Source organism: Schistocerca piceifrons, chromosome 5 (genome assembly GCF_021461385.2).
Source record: "Schistocerca piceifrons isolate TAMUIC-IGC-003096 chromosome 5, iqSchPice1.1, whole genome shotgun sequence".
Taxonomy (NCBI): domain Eukaryota; kingdom Metazoa; phylum Arthropoda; class Insecta; order Orthoptera; family Acrididae; genus Schistocerca; species Schistocerca piceifrons.
The window spans coordinates 521,700,425-521,720,079 of NC_060142.1; the positions used below are offsets into that span (position 1 = coordinate 521,700,425).

The 19,655-nt window shown below is 43.0% G+C and overlaps 1 protein-coding gene across 2 annotated transcripts in view; it reads left to right on the top strand.

The window, feature by feature from the left end:
* Positions 1-19,655, top strand: part of LOC124798305 (aromatic-L-amino-acid decarboxylase) — a 210,872-nt gene that overhangs the window by 150,347 nt on the left and 40,870 nt on the right. For both annotated transcript variants that reach the window (XM_047261642.1, XM_047261641.1), the window contains exon 6: positions 1,108-1,237. In XM_047261642.1, the coding sequence (XP_047117598.1) occupies positions 1,108-1,237 (130 nt within the window). The remainder of the gene's footprint in view (positions 1-1,107; positions 1,238-19,655) is intronic.

Consider the following 19,655-nt stretch of genomic DNA (forward strand, 5'->3'; position numbering starts at 1 on the left):
CGTTGCCGATGGTAATTGACTCCAGTGAGGAGGTTGTTCCTCCCCGAATAAAAATGCTCACAGTACACCATTGACACTGTGGCACCCGAGAGTCCTAGTAGCTGCACAACCTCGTCGATGGAATTTCCTTTGGTTGGACACTCGTGATAAATGTAAATGTAGTGTGACTAAGGCCTCCCGTCGTGTAGACTGTTAGCCGTGTGCAAGTCTTTCTATTTGACGCCACCTCGGCGACTTGCGCGTCGATGAGGATGAAATGATGATGATTAGGACAACACAACACCCAGTCCCTGAGCGGAGAAAATAACCGACCCAGCCGGGAATCGAACCCGGGCCCTTAGGATTGATATTCTGTCGCGCTGACCAGTCAGCTACCGGGGGCGGACGGGCACTAGTGGTCAATTGCGCTGATCCTGTGCGTCTTGTCCACCCTGCCCTACACTGTCATGCTGACAGCCAATATAAGATTTGGCGACATCCCAGTCACGTGACGAAGTATTCCATTCATTGTCCCAATGGTAGCGTTCTCTCTAATTCAGTTGCTCATGAGTAAATATTAAATCTTCCTATGAGGCTTACAGTACCTGTTTATTAAAAACGTGGCTCCAAGACTTCTTATATAAGTTGGGGATAATTTCACCCCGAACGGAATTTTTTGCTGATTATACGGCTTTGCTTCAGATCTCAGCTTTACATAGTAATGCGGGCAATTATAATTACGGAGTTATGTTGAAATGAAACGTGCGTTAGGTGTTTGACGTCGATAATGTTGGTTGTGAAGACAAATGAGAACGCACACGTCAGAGACTGCTTTACCTGGTTTTCTAAATCATCTTCCTGCAGTCCAGTAAGGGTTAGTGAAATAGTAGTCTAGTTTCCCTTCTATTTTTTTTAAAGAAAATATCTGTCTGAAAGCTATGGTGAAGAACTACAGAAGACTTAAGAATATTCCAACCAGCGCTGTTTTGCTCACTGTGGAAACAGTGGCGAAACTTTCGTAGCAACACTTCTGTTGTCTTTTGCTAATCGCGATTGCTTTTCCTTCTCTGCTCTTTTTCGGTCTATGTCTACTGTCTCAGAATGAATTTTGGCGTTTTATCTGAACAGGGAACTGCCAGTGAAGCAACTTTTGTGGCTCTCCTGGGAGCTAAGGCTCGAAAACTGCGGGAAGTGAAGGAGCAGCACCCCGACTGGAGTGACTACGAGATTATCTCAAAGTTCGTCGCCTACGCGTCCAGTAAGTATGCTATCTTTTTTTATTCTTCTCTGCCTCCTGCTCGTCTTTATTTTTCCTGTACTTCAGTATATGGTATTAGTCTTTCTATGCTTAGTCACGAATCGATCATACTATTCTTGCAGAATGAAACTGCAAACTATTTTATATTACCAAAATGTTTCACAAGCTGTGACATTGTCGCGAATAAAACAGTGACCCGTATATACAATAAGTTTTCTTTAATTTACGTCTATGGTCACAAACTTTAGCACTCACTACTGACAACATGACTCGTGCGTATGATGTTGTTTATATATGTTTTTTGCATTTAACATTTGACGATGCCACTGTGGCTGCAGTACATTAGGACTTTGTTTTGTATAAAACAGATCTGATGATGGTCGTTATAGACCGAAACCGGTAATGTATTAACAAAAGTTTGTGACTTATTACCAAAACGTATTTTTAGGATTTTGGGTTTCCTTGGTGTAGAGTTCTCTGAAACTAGCCAGACAGCACAGTAGTAGGTACGCTAAAAGTGTGATCATGGTATAACATTTACTTTAAACTGAATGCATTGTGTATATGGATTTATGTAAGACAGGTGAGAAAGGTGCCTGGGACCCCACATCGTTCAGTTTCTGCTTACGTAGTGACTAAAAATAGTCATTCTTCACGCTGACACAAAAAACTGAAATTCGAAGACTGGGCTGTAGAAACAGAAGTCAGTTTTTGAGTTGCACTCTGCCACACTGTTATTAAACTATCGAGTGAGCTCTATGTCGTATACGGCGGATTCTGTTGTCTAGCTTCATGTCAGGACCTATTACTTCACAAATATTCGTAGAAAAAATAGATAGGACCTCTTGGCTACAAATTTCGTCTGTTAAATTTGGCAAACAGTGAAACACCAACTAGAAAAAGAGTATAGCTACTGCACTGGTGTCCGAAATTCAAGCAAGAAACCTCTATTCACGGTGTAATCATACAAACTGTCAACAGATTTACGTACAGTCGTGTTCTGTATGGAAGGTGGCATTCCGGTCAATGGACAACCACGCCAACGATGAGTCAGGGCACCTGAGAAACGGGGTAGACCATAAGAAGAATGGAAGCAGGACAGTCGCAAACTGATGTGGGCCGGTGGCCGGTGGCTTAATGTGAATCATTCTGTTGTTTCTCGCATGTGGCGTCAATTTATAGAGATCGAAACAGTATCCCGAAGACCATGGAAGGACCGATCATGGGTGATAACAGAAAGAGAGGAGTGTCATTTGGCTGTAAGGGCACGACGGTAGCACCTTAGTACTGCACGGCAACTGACATTTGACATCGCAGCATCCACTGGACGTCTTGTATCGAGGCAAACGGCGACAGAAGGCTTCGGCAGAGTGGCCTTTATTGTCGGAGACCTGCTGTATGCGTGCCTCTGTTGCGTCTTCACAGAAGGCATCGTCTAGAGTGGAGCCTTCAACATACCACCTGGACGTCAAACAGTGGGCCAATGTTCTTTTCACTGATGAGTACCGATTTGGTCTGGAGAGTGATTCTCCAAACCTTCGCATATGAAGGAATGTGGAACACGATTTGGGGACCCAAACATTGTGGAAAGAGGCTGATATCTAAGAGGATCCCTGATGGTGTGTTCAACGATTATGTGGACCACTCGGTTACCTCTTCATCAAATTGTAAGGGTGAATCGGCAAGTTTTAACTGCTTTCAGGTATCAAGACGAGACCTTGGGACCTCGTGTGCTGTTGTTGCGAGGTGGTGTGGACCCAGACTTCGTACTGATGGACGATAATGTTCGACCTCTTAGAGAACAGGTCTTTGACGTTTTCTTGGAAACGGAAAATGATGCACGCTCAGCGTGGCCTATTCGCTCTCCCGCTCCCAATACCATAGAGCATGTCTGGTATGCACTAGAGAGATTTTTTTTTTTTTCTTTTTTTCTTCTACCGTTATGCATGTATCAGTTATTTATGTTCTGTGTTCCTTACATTGTTTCTACTTTACTATCACCTATTTATACTGTTTCGTGGCAAAATAAACGCAGCCTTGCAAAATTTCCGTTTGTTGCTTTAATTTAGGACGCCAGCGTATTTGATTCTCGTCACTCCTTTTGGACGGGTGTAAGAAGAGTATCACATTAATAAGCGCTTTGTGCGGTGAAGTGAAAAGTACTACGTTTAGTTTATCTGTAAATATGCGTAGCAATAATAATAACGTAAGATGATAGAGGCATTTAATCGGTGACACAGGGCTTAAGAAATATTGCGGGATGTCGCAGAAATGGAAATGGTGATCACTGCCGAACTTCGCACGAACTATATGTGAGAGACAGAGAAATACAGGAAATGTCTCCTTTACAGAAATATGATGCAGACAGATCAGTACCAAAAACAGAAATAGACGGAAGTTACTGAAGAACCTTGATCCTTAACTTGTCGATCAGACAGCAGAATGTACTTATGAATTTGTATGAGTTACTCGACGAGGCCGGCTATGGACGTGCGTCAGAGCAGCAGCAGCAGCAGCAGCAGCAGCAACATGTTTACGTCTGAGAAAGGGAGAAACGAAGATTAGCATTAGATTTGCTCCACTGTTTCCTTCTAAGCGGAATGCTATCAGGTTCTGCTCGAGTAAGTTATCATTAAAGTGACAGCTAAGTCGTAGGAATACAAACAGGGCGTAATTCAGTCCTTGTTCTGTGTTATTGATGTCGTTTTGCAAGGTGTATCCGTGTTACGCAGTTTTTTTTTACTTTGCTATGTCATAATCGTCGTCGTCGTCTGGAGTCTTAAAACTGCATTTTTCGCTAAGTCAGTTCTGAATTACGGTTTTTCCCTTACTTATCTGCCTGACAAAGACCCAGTATACAAGGTCAGATGTCAACGCAACTTTTTGTCCGTGCACATCATCGGCGGGTACGTAACTGATTCGAGTTGCAATTCTCTGTGACAAGTAGAACAGCCACCACAGTTCATTAGCGGTGTTCGTGTTCAGTGCTGTTACTAAGCGTAGTATGGTATATAACTGGCGTAAAAGTGTCGAAGATTAGTGGTAACACTGAATGACGTGAGGTGCCGCGTTCTTTTGTAAGATAGTGTTATCAGCAACAGACACTGTTTGAAAGGGATCTCATTTCCGGTCTCGATTTGACTGACTGGTCGAATCGTGAAAGGTTCAGATCTCTGGGGCATTTGGATGCTACAGTGGCCCAGTGTTAGACTGCTTGAGAACGTGAGAGCAAACGTACACATCGTCAAGGTTCCTGCCGACCACGTATGACCACAAGGGAGGACCGCCATGCATCAAGCACATCGTAACCTTTAGACATCTGTGCATATCATCAAAAACAAGTAGTGGATTCCCTGAAACATTGTGTCATACCGTACCACTGGCCGGAGATTAGCAGCAGCCGACTAAGGAATTAGTGTGCCTTGCGTAGGCTGCCGTTACCGCAACATACAGTTGCATTTGGAATGGTGACACGCATTGTGTTCAGCAATGAATCGCAGTTCTGCACTACCCCAAATGATCATCGTCGACGAGTAGGATGTTATGTGAGGAGCCATCGGCTGTCTCTTCAGGTCTCGGCTGGTTGTGATTAAGGGAAATCTGATGGCGCCATGGTACGTCACGGACTTGCAGTCTCTCGTGTGACAGTGCCGTAGTCACATTTTTCAGCAAGTAGATACTCGTACACACTTGATACCTGTGTGTGCGAACCGTCAGCGTGATGCTGAGGTAATCCTGTAGCCAGCAAGATCCAGAGACCTGTCTCTTGTACAACATGTGTGTGACCAGCTCGGATGCCAACTCCGTCACACCAGCATATCAAGGCCAGTTATAACAGTCATGGTCCAGTCTGCCGCATTAGAGAATACAGCCGCGTATGATACGCTTCTCAGTGGAATCCGTGCAGAGATCAAGGCAAGAAGGGGTGCAATATCATAGCGATAATTGGTCTCGTACCACACACTTTTCAGTAAATTTGATTAGCTTTTGTAATCGGCGAAATAGCTAGTCATGCCCCGTTAATCAGACAAGTTTCATTTAGTTTGCTCCTTCCCTTCTTGCAGTTATACAGACAGTTCACCCTTACATGGCAGTCTGACTCGGTGATGGAAGGTTTACGGAGGGGATGTCCGACTAAAACCCGAGCGTCTGCTCAGCTGGACCTAGGATTTTTTTTTGTCAGATAACGCTTCCTTCAACTCCAACGTGATTTGTATTTGTGAAAAATGCTAAGTTTCACTGTCTGCGTTAAAATGTAGGTCTTTCGATAACTGTCTGGCAAGCTGGTTCAGAAGGGAAAGGCATGCCATCTATAGTAGGACGATGCATAGTAAAGCACCACGGTATAGACACAACACTTAGAGGTAACGAATCTTTATTCTAATTTGTGTGTGTTTCATTAATCATTGCACACATTGCAATACGATCGGCCTGTTCTTATGACCATGTAAGATAATTACAGTATAAAAGAATTTTTATTTATTCATTTTTAATTCTGTGAAGATAAAGTATTGTAATCACAAATATCAGTATACAAGATTGGATTTCTCGAAGTTTGTGTTCAAAGATACAATGATTTTTGAAGGGCTTACTGAAAACTTTTTCTTGCGTAATGGCCGGTAATAACCTGCTTCGCTAGGGTTCTAATTTTCTGTCAGTAGTACTTGTTTCGTCAATAAAACCGCCTTTTCTTGCTACAACTTATTTTTCCCAGGCGCGTTTCGCGTTTTTTTTGCTCGAAGGCATCAGTGGGATCTATAACGATACAGTTTTGTTATTTTTAGATCATCAAACAGTTCACGTTGCAATTTTTTATGTAAATAAGTAATTACTTAAGCTTTTGCTGTGATCTGCGTATCCTGTCATCTGGTCTGGAGATCATATAACAACTTCATTACCGACACGTAAGCACAGTTTTGTATTCTGAACTTCTTCCCACTGTTCACAATATTTCTCCCTCTTTTTTGTGGTGTACAATTATTCTTTTCGCACTCGATATAGCTATTTCTTCGGACACTGTGTTTTTATTATAGACACTACTGATGGCTTCGAGCAAGAAAAAGGCGAAACGCGCCTGGGAAAAGTAAAGTTGCAGCAAGAAAAGGCGGTTTATTTTGAAGTATTACTGTGCATGCTGTGCGAAGGATGGCCACGCAAACAAACTAGTTTCTGTCAAGAGTTTTATAAATGTAATAATGAACAAAAAAAGCTGCACTGAAAGACTATTTCGTTTTTTATTTTCTTTCTTTTTTTTTCTTTCTCTTTTCTTTCTTTTTCTTTTCTTTCTTTACTGACAAAAATCTTACATACGAAGTATTTACATTAAATTACATTCTTATATACATTATTTGCTGTTTGATTGTATGGCGCATGCACATATGTATTTTCTGCTTGTCTGACACGTGCAAATGCAATGTAGAGCTGACCATGTGAGATTCCTTCAAATTAATTTTGCATTAATGAAATGTTTGGCCCTGAGCCTTACTGAATGTCATACTATAAGCTAATTTCACCGGAAATTGTAATCTTTTAAAAGAAAATGGTGTTTGAGTAGATATCCCTGAGATTCTTGGTATGAACACCGATTTTCTGTTTTTGTTTACCAGTTACAATTATTGCTCCAACAATATTATGAAGTAGTTGTTAGGCACACAGTCTTGTGCCATTACATAATTTGGGTGAATTAATATCTCGTAATAGTATTATCGGCGATCCAACTTTCAGTTTCGGTGCATGCAGAGGCAAACCGAACGCATTCAATGAGTTTAAACATACGGGTGGAAAGTTGACACTTCTTTCTTCGTCAATTTATGTATTGTTTCTGCTCCTGGAATCAACTGTATTTGCTGATTTATTTGTTCTACAACGTCATTCCTTTGTGTTAAAATTGTTCGCTCACACTACCAGACTTCATTTAGGTAGTTTATTTCTCTCGAGAGATACACTTTATCAAAAAGTTGTTCCTCTGTTTCTACCACATTGTATAATTCTTGTGTTGCAATAAGTTTGCCAGAGTACAAGTCAGGAGGGTAAATACCACTTCCAGTTTCCAATAAATTTTCGCCAAATATTTGGGCTTTTGTATCTCCTGTCATTACTGCATGCATATTTTATTTCAAAAAAATTTTCAACCTTGTTCCAAAATATTAATATCTTTAACCTTCGGTTTATTTCTTCTACAGGTGCCGATTTTGGAATTACCGGTAATGTTTGCCGAAAGTCTCATAGTAGCAATAAAACTCCTCCCATTAATTGTTTGTTTTTCCGAAGATTGGTTCAAATGGCTCTGAGCACTATGGGACTCAACTGCTGAGGTCATTAGTCTCCTAGAACTTAGAACTAGTTAAACCTAACTAACCTAAGGACATCACAAACATCCATGCCCGAGGCAGGATTCGAACCTGCGACCGTAGCGGTCTTGCGGTTCCAGACTGCAGCGCCTTTAACCGCACGGCCACTTCGGCCGGCATTTTCCGAAGATCTTGTAATGTTGTAGTGAGTTAGTGTTTTACGGGACATTGTACATTCGTTCTGTATAATCATTTTGCATCATGTTAAAAGTTCACCAAGCTCCAAGGATCTCGTTATACACTATGTGATCAAAAGTATCCGGACACCCCCAAAAACATACGTTTTTCGTATTAAGTGCATTGTGCAACCACCTACTGCCAGGTACTCCATATCAGCGAAGTCAGTGGTCATTATACATCGTGAGAGGGCAGAATGGGGCGCTCCGCGGAACTCAGACTTCGAACGTGGTCAGGTGATTGGGCGCCACTTGGCATACGTCTGTGCGCGAGATTTCCACACTCCCAAACATCCCTAGGTCCACTGTTTCCGATGTGATAATGAAGTAGAAACGCGAAGGGCCACGTACAGCACAAAAGCGTACAGGCCGACCTCATCTGTTGACTGACAGAGACCGCCGACAGTTGAAATCTATCCGGACCATCACACAGGAATTCCAGACAGCATCAGGATCCACTGCAAGTACTATGACAGTCAGGCGGGAGGTGAGAAGGATTGCATGGTCGAGCGGCTGCTCATAAAGCTGCCCATTCACACCCGACCGGTCCGCCAAACGGCTCGCTAACGCTAGCCCCGACAAGTCGGGCTGTGTGTGGCAAACCCCGACCGCTGGGCGGCCTCTAGCTGCGAGCGCACAGTCGTGTGGCAGCGTTCGCCATGCCAAAACAAAAAGGAAAACTTGCTGTGGCTGCAGCAGTGATGTGTAGATAAAGACAAGAAAAAGAAACGTTTATGGATGAAAGAATGGTTGACAGATAAATTAAAGTTTTCTCACACAAATCTGTTACGTACCCTCCAAGTTCAAGAGCCTACAGACTACAAAAACTTCTTACGTATGGATGACAATACTTTTTGTGAATTACTGGATCTCATACGGCCTAAAATCGAGAAGAAAGAAACGCATATAAGAGCTACCATCACTGCTGAGGAGCGACTAGTAACAAGCATGTCCTGATTAAAAAAAACCTGCGGGTAGTGGCTCCTATTACTATAATTACAAAGGTACTTTCAGTTGTCCTTTTCGCTGTTGTAAATGCAAACTATGAGTTTATATATGGTCACACCAGTACGAATGGTCGAGTGTCAGATGGTGGTATTCTAAAGCTTACAGGTTTCTACACTTAACTAGTATCTAGAACTCTAAATTTACCAGATCCAGTTTATCTGGAAGGAGTGGATTCTACAGTGCCATTTGTGTTTGTAGGTGATGAAGCTTTCCCTATGATGCCGAATTTAACGAAACCGTATCCTCAAAGGAACTTAACAAGGGAGAAAAAGATCTTCAATTACAGGCTTAGCAGAGCTCGGCGGGTAGTTGAGAATGCTTTTGGAATAATGGCAAACATATTTAGAGTGTTATTAACGCCAATAGCGGTTGACGTAAAAACTGTTGATGGAATCGTTCTTGCATGTACAGTTTTGCACAACTTCTTAAGAAAAGCCGTAATTACATTCATACTGCCGGTGATTGCAATAGCTCACAAACTGTAACCTTACTGATAAAAACTTGCAGTCAGGTAGTCAACAAATGTTAAGACTCGACACGACACGACAAACCAGCACAGTTACTGCAGAGGAAGTGCGAGGAAAATACAAGCAATTTTTCAGTGACTTGAATGAATTAGAATTTCAAGAAACTTTGATAATTTAGAGTTTATGTGCAGAGCAACATTTATTTATACTTTGTATACTTAATAAATAAAAGCGTTTGTATACTTACAACATGAATATCTGACTCATCATTCACTTCCTCAGTCTGGTCATCCACCAGAGTCCTCCCCTGTGCTAGTGAAGATATCCCTCATCGCACCTCTTCTCGATCCAGGGTGAACTGCAGGAGATCGTAGCACCAAAGCGTCGGTTCTGATATATTTTCAGCAGCACCTCTAGTTGCTGATTTAGCGTCCTGTATTTTTCTAAACTGTCGCCGGAAAGACGCTCGTAGAGAACTAATCTTTTTAATATCAAACGCCTTGTCTGCTGCACGATTTATCTCTTTGCACTTAGCTATAAGAACTTTGTAGGCTTTGTTCCTCATATTCCTATTGGAGTAGTCCTTCGATTTTTATCTCCCTCAAACATGGCCATTTTTTGTACATTATTAATGAAACACGCCCAAAAGTCTTTGTTTTCCTCGATCGACGTTATCATAAAAGCAGCGAAAAGCAGTGACAACGAAAGAAGTAGTGAAAAACAGAGAGTCGGACACCGTACTGACGGAACGTGGGCTAGGAGGAAGCGGCCGGCCTGAGCTGTGGCCCTGGCCCAGCAGGTGGCGGTCGGGGAAGCAGGTAGCGGCTCGCCGGTGGAGGCGACGCACCCGAACTTCGGACACGAGCGCGAGCCCATCGCTCACACACAGGCGAGCCGGTCGGGGCCAACCCTCTCAACGGGTCGGTGGCGGACCGATCCGGCTGTGTATGGGCTGCTTAAGCCACACATCACGCCTGCAAATGCCAAACGACGCCTCGCCTGGTGTAAGGAGCGTAAACATCGGACGATTGAACAGTGGAAAAACGTTGTATGGAGTGACGATTCACATTACACAATGTAGCGATCCGATGGAAGGATGTGGGTATGGCAAATGCCCGGTGAACATCTGCCAGCGTGTGTAGTGCCATTAGTAAAATTTGGAGGCGCTGGTGTTACGGTGTGGTCGTGTTTTTCATGGAGGGGGCTTGCATCCCTTGCTGTTTCGCATAGCACTATCACAGCACAGGCCTACACTGGTGTTCTGAACACCTTCTTGCTTCCCACTGTTGAAGAGCAATTTGGGGATGGCGATTGCATCTTTAAACACAATGGAGCACCTGTTCATAATGCACGGCCTATGACGAAATGTTTACACGACAATAACATCTCTATAATGGACTGGCCTGCAGAGTCTTGACCTGAATCCTTCCTATAGAACACCTTTGGGATGTTTTGGAACGCCGACTTCGTGCCAGACCTCACCGTCCAACATCGATACCGCTACTCAGTGCAGCACTCCATGAAGAGTGGTCTGCCATTCCCCAAGAAACCTTCCAGCGCCTGATTGAACGCTTGCTTGTGAGAGTGGAAGCTGTCACCAAGGCTAAGGATGGGCCAACACCATACTGAATTCCAGCATTACCTGTGGAGGGCTCCACGAACTTGTAAGTAATTTTCACCCAAGTGTCCGGATACTTGTTAACACATAATGTATCACTGGCCGGAAACTCTTGTTCAGCTACATTTAATGGTAGTTTCAAAGCAGAAGTGTGCTGTTTTACCGCCCTCCATTAATGTCGCCGCCATTCCAAAATGGTTCAAATGGCTCTGAGCACTATGGGACTTAACTTCTAAGGTCATCAGTCCCCTAGAACTTAGAACTACTTAAACCTAACTAACCTAAGGACATCACACACATCCATGCCCGAGGCAGAATTCGAACCTGCGACCGTAGCAGTCGGGCGGTTCCAGACTGTAGCGCCTTTAACCACTTGGCCACCCCGGCCGGCGCCGCCATTCCAGAAGATGCCTGTGCTAATAATATTTCTTTTTTAACCCGAACTGTAAATGAGACCAAATTAATAAGACAAGTTTTTACCTGCCCACCTGATGTATCTAAAAAAAAATAGTCCCACCTTCATTTCTTTCAATACAAATCAAAGTCCTGTCGTAAACAGTCAGCTGCTATTGTCAGTTTTGGTTCAATTTCTTTAATGTAGTGATTCAGATCGTCTAAGTTATAACTGAGTTTGTTCGTTAGTTCAAAACTAACTTTGAATAATTCACTTCTTACGTGTGGTTGTAATCCAACTTGGACTAAACGTTGATTGAGACGCGCTAGAAAGTGAATACATCACGCAGTTTGTGTTGGCAGCGCCGAATCTTAATTACGTTAGCATTATAATTTGTGCCACCCACTTCCACCCATCGCGACCAGAACACCATAGATAGGTCCATAGCCCATAATGCGAGACTTAGGGCTACTCCCATGTATAAACGTCATTGGTCTGCAGTGAATAACTTACAAAGTGAAATAGATGTATTGATTTTTCCGCTGACACACTTTCTCTGGTCGTCAGCTTATGTACAGCAAGCTGCCACAGTTTACCATGAATGCAGTCACCGTAACCATCTGCCATGTTGCCAAGTAACACACAAATCCCCACTTTGATGGTAGCACAAGGGGGATCACTGTATACGTTAAGAATGATGGGTTCGATGGCTGTAAAGTGATGGCCAAAACCCACAAAAATATGTAGGTTCACATGTTGTTGTTGTTGTTGTGGTCTTCATTCCTGAGACTGGTTTGATGCAGCTCTCCATGCTACTCTATCCTGTGCAAGCTTTTTCATCTCCCAGTACCTACTGCAACCTACATCCTTCTGAATCTGCTTAGTGTATTCATCTCTTGGTCTCCCTCTACGATTTTTGCCCTCCACGCTGCCCTCCAATACTAAATTGGTGATCCCTTGATGCCTCAGAACATGTCCTACCAACCGATCCCTTCTTCTGGTCAAGTTGTGCCACAAACTTCTCTTCTCCCCAATCCTATTCAATACTTCCTCATTAGTTATGTGATCTACCCATCTAATCTTCAGCATTCTTCTGTAGCACCACATTTCGAAAGCTTCTATTCTCTTCTTGTCCAAACTATTTATCGTCCATGTTTCACTTCCATACATGGCTACACTCCATACGAATACTTTCAGAAATGACTTCCTGACACTTAAATCTATACTGGATGTTAACAAATTTCTCTTCTTCAGAAACGCTTTCCTTGCCATTGCCAGCCTACATTTTATATCCTCTCTACTTCGACCATCATCAGTTATTTTGCTCCCCAAATAGCAAAACTCCTTTACTGCTTTAAGTGCCTCATTTCCTAATCTAATTCCCTCAGCATCACCCGGCTTAATTAGACTACATTCCATTATCCTTGTTTTGCTTTTGTTGATGTTCATCTTATACCCTCCTTTCAAGACACTGTCCATTCCATTCAACTGCTCTTCCAAGTCCTTTGCTGTCTCCGACAGAATTACAATGTCATCGGCGAACCTCAAAGTTTTTATTTCTTCTCCATGAATTTTAATACCTACTGCGAATTTTTCTTTTGTTTCCTTTACTGCTTGCTCAATATACAGATTGAACAACATCGGGGAGAGGCTACAACCCTGTCTTACTCCCTTCCCAACCACTGCTTCCCTTTCATGTCCCTCGACTCTTATAACTGCCATCTGGTTTCTGTACAAATTGTAAATAGCCTTTCGCTCCCTGTATTTTACCCCTGCCACCTTTAGAATTTGAAAGAGAGTATTCCAGTCAACATTGTCAAAAGCTTTCTCTAAGTCTACAAATGCTAGAAACGTAGGTTTGCCTTTCCTTAATCTTTCTTCTAAGATAAGTCGTAAGGTCAGTATTGCCTCACGTGTTCCAGTGTTTCTACGGAATCCAAATTGATCTTCCTTGAGATTGGCTTCTACTAGTTTTTCCATTCGTCTGTAAAGAATTCGTGTTAGTATTTTGCAGCTGTGACTTATTAAACTGATAGTTCGGTAATTTTCACATCTGTCAACACCTGCTTTCTTTGGGATTGGAATTATTATATTCTTCTTGAAATCTGAGGGTATTTCGCCTGTTTCATACATCTTGCTCACCAGATGATAGAGTTTTGTCAGGACTGGCTCTCCCACGGCCGTCAGTAGTTCCAATGGAATATTGTGTACTCCGGGGGCCTTGTTTCGACTCAGGTCTTTCAGTGCTCTGTCAAACTCTTCACGCAGTATCATATCTCCCATTTCATCTTCATCTACATCCTCTTCCATTTCCATAATATTGTCCTCAAGTACATCGCCCTTGTATAGACCCTCTATATACTCCTTCCACCTTTCTGCTTTCCCTTCTTTGCTTACAACTGGGTTTCCATCTGAGCTCTTGATATTCATACAAGTCGTTCTCTTATCTCCAAAGATCTCTTTAATTTTCCTGTAGGCGGTATCTATCTTACCCCTAGTGAGATAGGCCTCTACATCCTCACATTTGTCCTCTAGCCATCCCTGCTTAGCCATTTTGCACTTCCTGTCGATCTCATTTTTGAGACGTTTGTATTCCTTTTTGCCTGTTTCACTTACTGCATTTTTATATTTTCTCCTTTCATCAATTAAATTCAATATTTCTTCTGTTACCCAAGGATTTCTACTAGCCCTCGTCTTTTTACCTACTTGATCCTCTGCTGCCTTCACTACTTCATCCCTCAAAGCTACCCATTCTTCTTCTACTGTATTTATTTCCCCCATTCCTGTCAATTGCTCCCTTATGCTCTCCCTGAATCTCTGTACAACCTCTGGTTCTTTTAGTTTATCCAGGTCCCATCTCCTTAAATTCCCACCTTTTTGCAGTTTCTTCAGTTTTAATCTACAGGTCATAACCAATAGATTGTGGTCAGAGTCCACATCTGCCCCTGGAAATGTCTTACAATTTAAAACCTGGTTCCTAAATCTCTGTCTTACCATTATATAATCTATCTGATACCTTTTAGTATCTCCAGGGTTCTTCCATGTATACAACCTTCTTTCATGATTCTTAAACCAAGTGTTAGTTATGATTATGTTGTGCTCTGTGCAAAATTCGACCAGGCGGCTTCCTCTTTCACTTCTGTCCCCCAATCCATATTCACCTACTATGTTTCCTTCTCTCCCTTTTCCTACACTCGAATTCCAGTCACCCATGACTATTAAATTTTCGCCTCCCTTCACAATCTGAATAATTTCTTTTATTTCATCATACATTTCTTCAATTTCTTCGTCATCTGCAGAGCTAGTTGGCATATAAACTTGTACTACTGTAGTAGGCGTGGGCTTCGTATCTATCTTGGCCACAATAATGCGTTCACTATGCTGTTTGTAGTAGCTTACCCGCATTCCTATTTTCCTATTCATTATTAAACCTACTCCTGCATTACCCCTATTTGATTTTGTGTTTATAACCCTGTAGTCACCTGACCAGAAGTCTTGTTCCTCCTGCCACCGAACTTCACTAATTCCCACTATATCTAACTTCAACCTATCCATTTCCCTTTTTAAATTTTCTAACCTACCTGCCCGATTAAGGGATCTGACATTCCACGCTCCGATCCGTAGAACGCCAGTTTTCTTTCTCCTGATAACGACATCCTCTTGAGTAGTCCCCGCCCGGAGATCCGAATGGGGGACTATTTTACCTCCGGAATATTTTACCCAAGAGGACGCCATCATCATGTAATCATACAGTAAAGCTGCATGCCCTCGGGAAAAATTACGGCTGTAGTTTCCCCTTGCTTTCAGCCGTTCGCAGTACCAGCACAGCAAGGCCGTTTTGGTTATTGTTACAAGGCCAGATCAGTCAATCATCCAGACTGTTGCCCTTGCAACTACTGAAAAGGCTGCTGCCCCTCTTCAGGAACCACACGTTTGTCTGGCCTCTCAACAGATACCCCTCCGTTGTGGTTGCACCTACGGTACGGCTATCTGTATCGCTGAGGCACGCAAGCCTCCCCACCAACGGCAAGGTCCATGGTTCATGGGGGGGGTAGGTTCACATATTGACAGAAATAAAGACCATACCACCTGCAAGAGTATTACGCCTTATTGTTCAAATAAACCTTACCGTTGTCAATACATTTGTTTAATGGTTGTATATATTCAAAATTTACACGCATTGCACAAGAAATTTATATATTGACATCTTTGGCGATTGACTGTTCGTGACTGTACGAAAAAAATTGCTAGCGTATGAAAAATTTAATTAAAAGTTTACGTATTTGCTAAGAGTGCACAGCCTTTCCAGTGCTGACAAATCTCATTTAGAGCGATTTTCAACGTTATGTTGCCTTCACCAGCATGAAGTGGTCTTAAACAGACCAGAAACATGAACTGAACTGATTGAGCCGGTTTGCACCATGTGACGAACGCTATACGTCGAACCACTTAAGGTCAGTAAAACATTAATTTGTTTATATATCGGGGATGTCATCCTTCCAAATTCTCATGTAAGCACGTAATATGGTTTGGTGTCACTCTTAATAGTCAGTCATTGTTAATTGTTCTTTCTGAAGAATAAATTCGCACAGGTGGTTCAACAATCTTAAGACATCGTGGCTGTAAACCATTTGCACCCATAACCTACTCCTTCATACCGAATGGTTATAATTAATTAAAGTGCAGCTACTCATAGACGTCAAGCATGGGCTGTAATTATCGTATTGCAGTGAATCTTGGTAGATATTCTAATCCATTAACGCGGAAACAATTTACATGTAAGTGGCGTTTAATAGTGTCAACATTATGCTTTCGTCACTTCTTTGAACTTTTTCTGCTCACTTCCCGTTCCTAATCCGTAACATAGAAACATTCGTATTTGTCTTTCCTGCAATCAGAACAGCAGATTTGCACCTCGTGACCAAAATTTTAACTATTTTTTTTTTTCCAGCGCAAATGGGTTCCGCATTAACGCATTAGAATATTTACCAAGATCCGTTGGCATACGATAATTGCAGCCCACACTGGGTGTCACCACTTGGCACTTCACTTACAGCTAGCACTCGTGTTAGCTGACAAGAACCTATGTGCTAGGAATGCGGCTGCGAGTGGGGTGACGTATTTCTAAAAAACATTTCCGTGAAAGCAGTTACGTAAATATAAATAAACTGCGAGTACTTGGAAGAGATTTCAGTGGCGTAAACATACTGAATCATCTAACCTCTTCATTGCTCTGACACTTCCTAACTAATAAAGGTCAAATGCCCCATTTATGTGTATATGGTATTAATATTGCTACTGTAATGCAACGACCCGAGTGATTATTTTTGTCACGATATATGATTCGTTTTATTCAGTTAAAACGTCGCCAATACTAGGCTAGCCTCGTCCATTCTTTTAGTTTTTAATGAAGATATGATGTCTGCATGGACGTTTCAGCAGAATTCTCCCCTTAATATAATAAGAGAAATTGCAACCATGAACGGTGAACAATGAAACACAACAAAGGTGACAAATCTGTATGGGCAAAGCTGTGGGGACACCTCTGACCAGAAAACATAAGCGGCTGAATGCAACATCTGTGTGGATTCCAAGAAGTTTAGAACCTTATACTGTGTGGATTCTTGTATGTCGGTTTGTGAGCAGTAAACCAGTGTTGCCATATCAATGTGTCGTCTCTGTTATTGGTACGATCTCTGCACCTAATACGGAAATCTATCGGACTGGTGACTGGCGACAACTGTATAACGTGACAGGGAGGCGTTTCGTTCCATATCTCGAAAATACACACTAAGAATGCAGACATCTTAATCGGTCATACGTCACCAGGAGCTCCTCAAGACCGCGATTCAAAGAACTAGCGTAAATGATTTGCATCAACAGTCTATTAACTGTCAACCATTGCTAAAGTAGAAACTAAATACGACCACTGGCATTGCTTCTCAAAACAAGCATGCTTTGGCACGCTGCAACAATGGCTGCAGTCAAACAATCTGCTGTTAGACTATGTACAAGATTCGTCATCAAGTGAATCAGTCCATGATTCAGCAGGATAGGTCACACAAAGTACGAACAATGACATAACTCCCACACACAGTTGTCAGCTGTGTCGCAAACGCCATTAGGAAATAAGACCGCCATGTAAGGCGGAGTGCAACAGGCCTGCACTACCCAGAGACGATTAGTGCATTCGCAACTGCGCCCCTTGCACTGCATGATACGTCGTCAGTTATACTGTTTTGCACGACATCGTCAGTGCAATAACAACTCGGTCATATTTCAGTTCAGACACACTGCACACAACCCAAGTTGCTGGCGTTCCAGCCGGAAAGATCAGCACTTTGGTTCGTGACAGTAGAATGTGTGTTTACTCATTGGGAATTTCGGTTGATAATTCTCAATTTGTGACATTAATTTTCCATCCGTCAAAGCATGCTGAAATCATCAGCAACGTGACCCTCACGCCACCTGAAAGAAATACATAGAAAATGGTGAAAAACGCATTGCTCAAACGCTTTTCACGCAGCCCAGAACAACTGACACAGGCAATATGTGATGAGCAACTCGTAAGCAAGCAGTGGCGCTGGCTGTGGGCGTCACTCGACGCAAATCTCATGCCACACACTGTATTACGGGCTGTCAAGCTTCTGCCACAGTTACAAGTGGTCATAATTTCTCATGAGATAGAGACACTAGAGAAGCAGCTATGCCTGGTTGACAGAATGTTCACTGGACTAAAACATAGACACTGCACCAATGCTGTGGATTATAACATGCCACACAGTGCTAGATCTCAGTCGTACTGCACATGCACTGAACCACTCCCACCCATGTCGAAACGCATGACGTTGACGTCATCACCCCCAACAGAACGCTGACCTGCAAAACGCACACGCACACACAACCCTCTAACCTAACCTAACCAGCAGCAATGCACCAAGTGCTGCCGCCACCTCAGGGACACCAAACCGTTGGTATTACGTCCTCTGTGGCAACGCCACATGTAACTACCAGCTTCCTTTCAGCTACCCAAACTCCAAACGCAGGCCGCAGTAGGCGCTCTGGCCCACGCCAACACGTAAAGCTGCCAACATCCACGACATACCACCTCTGCACCACTCCTAGCGACAAATGGAAGGCTCTGTATATTTGATCGAGGCACGCATAAATACTTCCCCATAGGATGGGGTCAGGCGTCAGCACGGTACCGAAGGATACAAATACAGCACTATGGATCACAACAACTCGGATGAATAGTTTCCATAGACCTTCTTCATTACCAGTGTGAGTGAATTAGTGGTAGCAATCGATTTCTTATGGCAAATTCACTTTTCACCAGATTCAAAAAACGCAGTGTGACTTATCTTCACACTGACACCTCCTCGTTCATCAGAGTCTACCTGCTCCAATGGGTTTCAGCACAATGATGACACATACTCTGATTTACTAAAGGAGTGTGTTATGGCGGTCGAGAACCTAACGAGGACACACTGACTTTATCTGGGTGCCTGCAAAGCATCAGATGCACTCCACACAGCAGCGTTACATCAGCCCATACACTACATGTCTCCTGCATTTGTGCACACACGTGAGCAGTGCGGGAGCCTTTCACTCAAGTATTACGCAGCTGATGTCGGCACTACATCCGCCATGCTCATTCTGGCTGACTGCGTTTCATCACACAACTACACACTCAATGACCTCGAGCACACTACGTCCGATACAGGTCAGTACAGCACACACTGCCCTGTGTATCAGCTCATAAAATGAGTGTACCGGCCTCCCCGCCCAACCAAGTGTGAGCGGAAGTTAAACAATGCACCATCCATAACGGTATGTTGCACCAAATTCTCAAAACGCCTGGTCCGCCTGTCTGCCACAAAGCACGCCGTCTAGCATTGGCACACTTACAGGCCACAAAAGTGGCGGTCGATGAACTATTACAGTCGGAGATAGTCTGCCCTATGGACAGCCTGAGGGCTTCCACAATAAAAGCTGTACGGGAAAAAGGACAGTTCCGCGAGACTCTGTGGTGATTACAGTGCTCTCAATGATTGAGCGATACACGGCATTTAGCCAATTCCAAATTTTAAAGACTTTATACACACTCTCTGGCAGGCGCCTTTATTTCCAGTGTCATTGATTGTCGAAAACTTTCTTCAAATGGCTGACAATGGACGTCTATAAAGGCACAATAATCACACAGTTCGGATTTTCTGAGTTTCTACCCATGCCTTATTGACTTAAGAATGCAGCTGAAAAACGGTTAGCAGTTCATTGATAAAGTTACCTTCAAATTGCACGTCTTTTACACTTACCTGGACGATATAATAACATATTATACCACCCCACACGATCGTGAATGGCGCCTTGAACTAGTTCTCACTGCGTTGGGGGATGCGGGC